Source organism: Temnothorax curvispinosus, unplaced genomic scaffold, assembly GCF_003070985.1.
Source record: "Temnothorax curvispinosus isolate PA1 unplaced genomic scaffold, ASM307098v1 QBEX01005292.1, whole genome shotgun sequence".
In the NCBI taxonomy this organism is placed as follows: Eukaryota; Metazoa; Arthropoda; class Insecta; order Hymenoptera; family Formicidae; genus Temnothorax; species Temnothorax curvispinosus.
The window spans coordinates 34,942-44,697 of record NW_020215072.1 but is presented as its reverse complement, the minus strand read 5'-3'; the positions used below and the strand labels follow the sequence as shown (position 1 = coordinate 44,697).

Below are 9,756 nucleotides of genomic sequence, written 5' to 3'. Positions count from 1 at the left end.
AAGTAACTTCTCACATGTGCGAATATTAAATGCTGGTTTAAGACGTGTATTATCTCTTTTGTCTGCAGTCGTTATTTAATATGCAGTGAGGCAACAGGAGTCTTAATACTAGTTAAATGTCACACACTTTTGTCTAGAAATAATGCATAATGAAATAGAAAACAGGGATTGTACTTCCGACTTTAATATCAAAAAAATTAGAATAAGTGATGCAAATTCTTATACGAATACATAACACAAGCCGAATACATAACATATTACTCTCTAAGAGAATATTTTTTGGATTATGAACGATTAAAAATCTCATTTTATCAATTTTCTACAAAGTAAACTCGGTTTAACACAATTACAGCTTAATTAATATAATTATAATCAATTAATGTAAATATTAATAAACATTGACATAAATATAATATATTACGACGGATGTAAATATAGGAGTACCGTATTATATATATATAATCCGGAGGAAGAAAAAAGATTAAACACAATAATAGGAAACATAAATAATAGAATAAATTAAGTCAATAGTTATAATCTGACAATAATTGGATAAGTAACAAAAGACTCTCGATAATAAAATTAACAAGTGACAAGAGTAAAGAGGGGCTTTGAAAGTTCAAAACAAATAAGAAATAGTGACTTCAAAAAAGTAACTTCAAAATAGCATAATTTCCTGCGAGAAAATCCAAATAAAACTTGGCTAATGATCAGTTTATTATATAATCGAAATTAAAACGACAGTCATAACTTGAGCAGAAAGAGAAGTGAAGTGTCACTTACCCACCACCTCAGAGAGAACGCGAAAATAAGCATAGACTACTAAATTTTGAAGTTACTCACTTATTTCCCGCCGGAAAACATGAGATTTTGATTTAATTGTTACCGCATCGCTGAAGATGACTCAAAGCAGAGCCGAAACGGAGCCCGATTTACAATTATGGCTTCGTTCCGCGATATTCACTGCCTGTACTAAAAATCTATAGTTCACGTCACATACACTATAGATTTTCAGTACTGGCAGTGAATAACGGCACACAGTCTAAGTAGCCTATTAGTTATTAAAGATTGATATAACGTTAACTTACGCACCGCGTCTTAATCGCGTCTCAAAATTTCTTTTTACTTGGCACTCGTTAATTTGACATTAAGAGTTAATTACAAGTTAAGAAATCTGGCTTACCTCGTCGCATCCTGGCCGACAAAATCGATCTGCGTACGTGCCATTACAGCGTTTTGCTTCGCGGTCTCCCCCGGCGATCCCTGGTACTCACTTTGAACAATGTACATTAGGATGCTCATGACGAGGAATTTCGAGATCGCGGGTACAGACGAGAGACGCGGCGCGACATGACAGCTTGTCTCACTTTCGTTTTGCACGTTTTACACCACCGTCCCGTTAATTCGTCACCGATGCACTTCGCCGCGCGCCGCGGCGAGGTGTAGAATAATGATGGACGAAGTCGCCTTAATGAATTTCTTCCGCCGACAAGTATTACGGCGAGAGAAATAAGGCGAGCACGCCACTCACCAAGATTAAAATCTCCTCGTTTCTCTTCAACTGTCTTATTAGCGCGTCGGGACTCGCCGAATGCATATAGAACATTGGTGCATATTGCGTTAACGCGCACTGCGGTAACGGCGGATTTAATTGTTCGCCGCGTATAAATTTATTCCCCGCAATCACGCCGGTGAAGCGGTGTCGTTATCATATTTGTTATCGGGCACTGATCGTCATTATATATCACCATATCACGATGAAAATTCTGCATTAATTCATTGGTTATTGAGAGCCTCTTCTTCTCTTTCCTTACTTTCTTTAAACGATCGCACACGAGACGTTTCAATTCACACAGTTTTTCTGTCGGAGAAAACGCACGCAGGAATGATTAACGACGTAATAGAAAATTACGTCGTACCTCCATTATTACGTTCCGCACATTGTCCTTCGAACGTGATTATTTTCTTGGACGTAAGCGTTCCTTAAGCATCTCTTTTGCGCACTTTGCATCCGATGCAGTTGGCCTTGCAGTCACCGCAAATTTGTAGCGAATAATTTTGTCGTAGCACAATACTATTCAAAACGACCGATCTCAAGTAACGTACTCCATCAAATTTATGCGAGTAATTTATAAATTCAATGATGTAGCACCTAATATAACATTTTTGTGACATAAATTTCTTGAAAATGCTGAGACATTCTATCTTTATCACTTTTTGCCATTCTCCTACATTGAACTTCCACGTGATCGACGAACGTTTTATTAATATTTAAGTTAATATAAACTATTTTTATTTTTTGCCTAAAGTTTCAATTTACTCAAATTATAGAAAATTTTATTGTATATAAAATTTTCAAGACTTTTATGTCAATTTTTGGTGACGCAGAAAAGATTTATTGTTTTAGAAAAAACGCAGTTATAAAATTGTAATTAATAAATATCTAAATAAATATCAGATATAATAATAATTACGTACAAAAAATAAAAATCTTATAATTTTTGTTACATATTCCTAGCAAAGATGGAAAATAATCGTTTATGTAGCAATTAAAAATTTCTACGTGATTAGGTTAATGTTGTAAATTAAAATATGATTTTTTACAATCTTGTCAAAGATTACTTCAATGTGAGAATCTATGATTGCAATTTATGACTGCATGATCAAATTTCTCACTTATCAGCTAAGAGACGTGACAAGATGAGTGTTGCGATTATCGGTCAATACACAATTAGATAAAATACATATCTAATTGATAAATGGTATAAATATATGTATTAATTTTTTAATCTACGTGAAAGCGATAATATAATTATGATATAAGATTGCAATAATCTCAAATAGCCAGGAAATGAAAGAACATTTTCAAGAAAGTTAATGAATCTTCTATTAAATATCGAATCAATATATCAAACAAAAATTATGTGATTGATAAATCAGATTTCAAACAAAATGCTTAAGTTTTCATATTTTTTAAATCGGTATTGTTTTATCAGTTTTGTCACGAAATAGTGTCAAAAAGCAAAATTTAGCGCGATCATGTGACAAACGACAAACGCACTTTCGTGATGTATTAAATCGTAAAAATTTTTTATATTCCTCTCAGAGAGGATTATAATGATGGCTGAAATCGTGAAATAAAAAATCGTAAAATAAAAATTCGGACTGTGACTATATAGACACTGACGATTAACGAATGCAATTTATACCTGTCGCACATCAAGCTGGTATTTTTACGGCACGATAGTCTCGAATTTTGTGTTCATCGACCAAAAATATCAATATGACTGAATCGAATAGGATTGCAGTTGCCGAAAGCCTCACAATTCTCTCGACATGACGGTACGTATATAGATATATTTTATTTGCGTGCGGGATAGCGTCGCGACGATGAGTTTCGCTGTTTCGCGCGGCACTGAGGAGCGCCGGTAGCTCATTCATCGTCGGCACCCCCGTGAACGCACGCCAACGATGTCGCGCAGGCGTTGCACCCTCGTCGTTGCTTGTCCTTCGGTCTCCCGGTGGCGTCGCGACGCGTCATCCCGCTGTGAAGAGGACACCGAGAAAGAAATCGAGAGCTCTCGCCACCCGCGTTTTCTATGGAGTGGCGCGCGAAACGACACGATCAAAGTGGCAAGCCGTGATGATTTATCGCCGCGGCGTCCCCGTATGAAAAAGGCGAGTCAGAACGGTATTCGGTCACGATTTATGGAATCCGAGCGAGCAAAATTTCTCCGCCGCGTTAACAACTCGACGTGGAACGTCATGTTTTGTCTCGCAAAAGTGTAGAGGATTGGAGTAGAGCAATAAGAACCGGGGGAGAAATCAAGTTCGAGAACCCCCTTCGCGCGAGCGGAAGGTCCGAAACGGAGCTAAAAACCAATGTGATATTTACCCTTGATTTTTGCACACGAGAAAACTTAGCTGTCATTTCTTCGCTGTCGGCATCAATAAAGAATTCAGAACGCGTAATCTTTTCGCAATAAATTTGCATGTAGTTTCTTTTATCTTTATGTAAAACAGAAAAGAGTTTCAATAACAAGAATTATAGTATGTTTCTAATTGCCCTATTAATCGCTTTGCACGCGCTTAGTTATCTCAAAATTAGCTCAATAAAATCCGAAACGATCGCAAGATATCGCAGATAACTAGTTGTAATGTTACGGTATCATAGATTCACAGATACATATTATAAACGAATTAATTTAATGGATGTATTCGCGTTATCGTAACTATTACATAATAAATAATCGAAATTCAGTTATCTCGTTGCCCGTGGCGAAGTCTTGCGTGAGTTTCGCTTAATATAACGGTCATCTCTCCCCTCTCTGAGCAATACGCTCCCGTTCGCGGTAGACGGCGGAACTGCGGAAGGAGAAACAGAGCTCACAGAGCCGTCGTTCTTAAACAGTCTGCGATATCGCAAGTTTAAACTCTATTCCGACGTGGCACTATAACTCCGACGAACATTCGTGTATAGCGTGCGGCTTAAGCTGGTTTCACATCAGTTATATCATAATTGTGCAGCGGTTGAACCTTCCTTTTCGCAAGAATGACTCGATCGGAATATTAGATCGCGATTTGCGAGTGAGAAATTCAATTTCAGGAAAGTGTATTCAAAGTGTTTCTATGCCAAGTTTATCATTTATTTTTGTTTTGAGTATCACAGTTCACTCAGACCTCGACTCAGACAGAGTCAGAATCTAACATATATGATTTTTTTCTTTATATTTCTATGAACTGAAAACTGAACTCCGACTTGGATATCTCTGTGTTGCAATATTTTGTAGCTCCATTGTGAAATGGACTTTAAGATAAGCGATAAGCCCCGGCTTCTGTGCATTCCCATCGCCGGTCGCGATTAATTATATTAGACAATGATCTATCTAATAAGATAGATCGATGTCCGGTGATAATCATATAAGCCGCGTTTACATAATGTCGATCTGACAATACAGTAATATACTATTACTTCGGGGGATTTACAGTGCAGTCGAATGCAGTGAGTCGGCATGAAACATCTGTCAGTGGAATCACACGTTTAGTACATGATTGTGAGTGTGCGCTGTGTGTGTTCTGTGTAGAATAAAAAACCTGTTCAGTCAACGTTATACTCCATTAAATCAGCTCGCCTCTTCTTTTAAATCGTAGTTTATATAATATACAGAGAAAAACATTTTTTATTAATTGCTACGGATATTTTATATATGTTATAGTACGTGAAATACGTATGTATAAAAATTAGAGCTTATAATTTAATTAAAAATAATAAAGTAATTCGAGCTAAAATTGAAATCGACAATCATTTAAAAATTTTATGATTTATTGAATTAAATAAAAAAAATTGATTGATTGTATTGAAACCACATTGAAGTTTCAAGTGTGTAACATATCAAAGTAATTAAATTTTTTAAATATTTTTTTTTTATTAGTTCCTTTTCATACTTTACGTCAATCTTCTTAATTTATATGTCATATTATTTGTTTACTTCTTACTGCAATGTATGAATCGATAAAGTGTTTATTATAATTATAATTATAACACTGCAGCAAGTTAAATTCAGATGTCATGTTTTATTCATTTTTGTAACAAATTTAAACGAATACGCTCTGTTTATTATATGACACTGCTGTAAAAGTTAATGATTGTTAATGCTAATTGCGACGTCGAAATAGTCTAGAGGTTATCATCCATTTTCAGAACAAATTGTACGGAATTGTTGTGACAACACGTGTAATTTATCCGCACGATCGAAAGCGGATATATTATTGGATTAAAGCGGGACGATTTACGGTGCAAAAGAGAATAAGCAAAGAAATTCGGATTGTGTAGAACGATCAGATTGCAAATAGAGCGGCTTATTTTCCCCCTTCCTCTCCCGCGCGCATTTTTCTCGTCAAAAGTGGATTACATCGCTCTGCACGTGCAGATTTGGAAAGCTAGCGAGTCTCGAGGAACCCGTGTTATTCTCGCTATTTTGTTGTGTCAAGATCTCAATTGAAGAACTAAGTGGATGAGTAAGTGATATGTTATAAGTTAATGACTTGAGCGAAAATTGAATCCATGGAATTTTAAACAATATTAGTCCACTGAATAAGGCGTTCAAAGTACAGTTTTTTCGGTATATTATTTTTCTTCACTTATTAGTAACTCAATTGTTTTTCGCGTAATGCGTTAGATATCAACAAATTTCTTTCTCTTTTTCTACGCACTATACTTTGAAATTTAAAAGTCTGTAAAAATTAATCAATTAGCAATTTAACTTATAGAAAAACTAAAAATAGAGAGTAGAGTTTAAAAATAATAATACAATTTAGAGTTAGATTGTTCTATTTTAAATTTATAAAATTGTATAATCAGAATAATATAAAATGAGATTACTGCTGTTGTTTAGAAAACTATTATGTTAAGAAATTAATCAATTTTTATTTCTTAAAGAAAATGAATATTTGTATAATTAATTAAATAATTCACTTTACATAAGAAAAGAAAACTTTAGATATAATGTATTAATAGAGATAACTAATATTTTTAATTAATGTATTCTTTTAATAAACTAATTTTTAAAAATTCCACGAAGAAGAATGTTCGCACAAAAACATCTAAGAAAAAAAAAAGAAAAAGACTGATCACACCTTGTCTTACTCAACGTCATGAGTAGCCGCGGTAAAGTCGCTTGCATCGCGAAAAAAATAAGGCTAAATCTGCTTTCAGTGGCCAAATGGTATGAGAAAGATAAATGCGGCAAGTATGTTGTGCGAAGATTGCCGATTCTCTCCTGGCTGCCGCGATACAGACCCGCGTGGATCTTGCAGGATGCATTGGCTGGCATCACGGTCGGTCTCACCGCCGTTCCGCAAGGGATCGCTTACGGTATTGTCGCCGGTTTAAATCCCGAGGTAAAAATAAAAAAACAGAGCGACTGCCGCATCAATCTTGTATCGTATCCTGCCGCAACACATATATAGATAAACGTTTCTCTGTTACAAGTTTCAGAGAGATAAAACGGAATTTCTGAGAGTAACTCTGATTGTGAGAAAATAAATCGAAGAACAAAAAACAAGTCCGTTTTCAGCACGACTCAAGAATACTTTTTGTTTAATTTAAATCAAAGTATTATTTAAAAAAGCGTTATTTTTTAAGTAATATTACAATTTTGTTTAATTTTTAAGGGAGAATATATATATTTCCTTAAAATACATTGCTTTTGTATCTGCTAATGCCGTTTAATCAATATTTGCGTAACTCGATACATGCACGATTATTAATTAATTTAAATGATATCTTTTTTAAATATAATTTCTCTGTAATTTTATGATCTTACAGTATGGACTGTACGCAGCATTTATGGCATCATTTATATATATCATTTTTGGTTCATGCGAAAACATCACTATTGGTCCAACAGCCATTATGGCTACCATGGTTCAACCATTGGTCGCAAAATATGGCGTTGACATGGCTATACTAATTGCTTTTTTGAAAGGATGCATCATTGCGCTTTTAGGAATTTTACACTTAGGTGTGTATTTTTATATATTCTAAAGTAAAAGATATATATGTCACAGATATATATAAATTTAAAAATAATTTATAATCACGAAATATTGCTGTTGCATAAATGCATCCTTTCTGTTTCTTTCCAAGGCTTTTTATTGGACTTTATATCGCTTCCTGTAATTACTGGCTTTACATCAGCCGCGGCGATCAACATAGCGTCTTCCCAATTTAAGTCACTCCTGGGCATTCCTGGTAGAGCCGAGAGTTTTCTGGATGCTTTGATAGCAATCTTTAAACATCTTGATCAGATTCGATATCAAGATACATTGTTGGGAATTGGTACAATCGTTGTGTTAGTTTTGATCAAGGTATAAATTCCATCAGAACAAGCAAAGGCACAATTTTGATTTTTCTTTAAAAATCGAAAGTTTAATTTTCGTTCCAATCAAATTTTATATCTCGAAAAAAGCAATAATTCTGTATAATAGAAGGGAATTATTTATTTGTATTTTTTCCAACTATAGAATATACCAGGACGGCGTACGGGAACAACCTTGCAAAAAATAGGATGGCTTCTTGGTCTGTCTCGCAATGCGTTAGTCGTAATTGTAGGCACTGTTATGGCATATATTTTTTCCACTAATGGTCTAAACCCTTTCACATTAACGGGTGAGTAGATAAATCATTTAATATTGGTGTTTTTTTAAATTATGGTTACATAATATTATAGAATTTGTTCTAAAACAGGCTTTGATAACCAAACGCAGCAATTAATCACCAAATAACTTTAATCAATTATCTTTTATTTGACGTTTCTCTATGAGTTCCAAACTTATGGAATTGAGTTTAGAAGATTTATCGTAATATCGGTACGCGTTGTGGAATAAATTCATGATAATAAATTTTGTTGCCGCCGATTAATTTTCGAATTTTGCACCTTCAATATTTTCTTTCGTATTGAGAATTGAGATCGATTTTTTAAATATATGCTTATTGGCGTCAAAATTGCTCGAGATTAATTCACAAACTTTTAAGTTATTATTAATATTTATCAGTTATAATATCCATTTTTTGGAACAAAGCTCAATGTTATACAGTAATTACAATAAAGAATAATTTTCTGTTTGCTCAAATCGCGGAATTGCTCTCGTTTCAAGATTTTGATGATGTATTGTTAAAAAAAGATCTCTGGCTTTATATGGACAGATATCACGAGAAAATATATATTTCACACAGCGGGTTGCATGAAACGAGAATAACAAACAAAGCGTTTCAGGCACAATGGGGCAGGGTTTGCCACCGATCGCACCTCCGCCGTTTTCCACTACCTTTCAGAATCAAACGTATAACTTTCTGGAAATGACTACCGCAATGGGAACGACGCTGTTCACGATACCGATCGTATCAACTATCGAGCACATAGCCATTGCGAAAGCCTTCGGTAATTAAGTTTTTGTCATTAAATTACTGCTATCGCTTTCATACAATTTCGGAGAGTAAAAGCTTTATAGCGAAAGAGAATTTTTCGTATGAAATGTCACTACGCATTTCTGCGTCACGCTTTTACTTTAAAAAGTGTGATTTTATACTACTATAACTTTTAGATTTTAGAACATTGTTATTTTTGATTGATACGAAGCAGAATCCAGACGGTTCTAGGAAGAAATCTCCCCGGAAAAATCCTCCCCGGAAATAAGTTCCCGGGAAAATCTCCCCGGAAAAAATCTCCCCCGGAAAAAATCTCCCCCGGAAAAAATCTCCCCATCCAAAATTTCAGTACTACTGTATTTCACACAACTAAGCACACAACTCACACTCCTAACGCTGCAGCAGTTGAGACAAAGCGCGTTGTTGCAAAATTACGGAAGAAAGCGGTGACAAGCAAGGAAGCATCATCGTCGTTAGTGGCCGTGGAAAGTGTATGCGTGAACTATTTCGGGACTACCGCACCTTCCCCGAAAGCACGGGGGGTGTGCGTGAACCTCGTTTCGCGTGACAGTGTATGCGTGGAGGCAGTAGGTTCCGCCCCCCTGCGGGGGGCTCCACTTTTATTAAACTATACACATAGTGTGCCTTGCAAAGTACGTGCGTGGGCTTTTCACACGTGAAAAGTTGTAAACTCATGTGGCACCTCGGTTTTTGCTGGGCACGGAAATTTTTTCCGGGGGAGATATTTTCCAGGGGAGATTTTTTCCGGGAACTGATTTCCGGGAGATTTTTTCCGGGGAACAAAACGTCGGTTACGAATCCAGACC

General features: G+C 35.5%; 1 protein-coding gene across 3 annotated transcripts; it reads left to right on the top strand.

Annotated features, from left to right (window-relative positions):
* The first annotated feature begins 4,363 nt into the window (after positions 1-4,363).
* On the top strand, positions 4,364-8,965 carry LOC112454728 (sodium-independent sulfate anion transporter-like). Of its 3 annotated transcripts, none has more exons than XM_025016278.1 (7): positions 4,364-5,002; positions 5,702-6,018; positions 6,716-6,900; positions 7,328-7,523; positions 7,649-7,869; positions 8,026-8,170; positions 8,778-8,965. In XM_025016278.1, the coding sequence occupies exons 2-7, from the start codon at positions 6,015-6,017 to the stop codon at positions 8,948-8,950; spliced, it is 924 nt and encodes a 307-aa protein (XP_024872046.1). In that variant the 5' UTR covers positions 4,364-5,002; positions 5,702-6,014; the 3' UTR covers positions 8,951-8,965. The 3 variants fall into 3 exon arrangements, with proteins under 3 accessions (XP_024872046.1, XP_024872043.1, XP_024872045.1); XM_025016275.1 differs by having other exon boundaries at positions 4,364-5,054; XM_025016277.1 differs by having other exon boundaries at positions 4,364-5,147.
* The last annotated feature ends 791 nt before the right edge of the window (positions 8,966-9,756 follow it).

Coding starts and splice junctions, on each gene's coding strand:
- LOC112454728 (XM_025016278.1), top strand. Junction 7,524..7,648: donor TTTAGGAATTTTACACTTAG/GTGTGTATTTTT, acceptor TTTCTTTCCAAG/GCTTTTTATTGGACTTTATA. Junction 7,870..8,025: donor TTGTGTTAGTTTTGATCAAG/GTATAAATTCCA, acceptor TTCCAACTATAG/AATATACCAGGACGGCGTAC.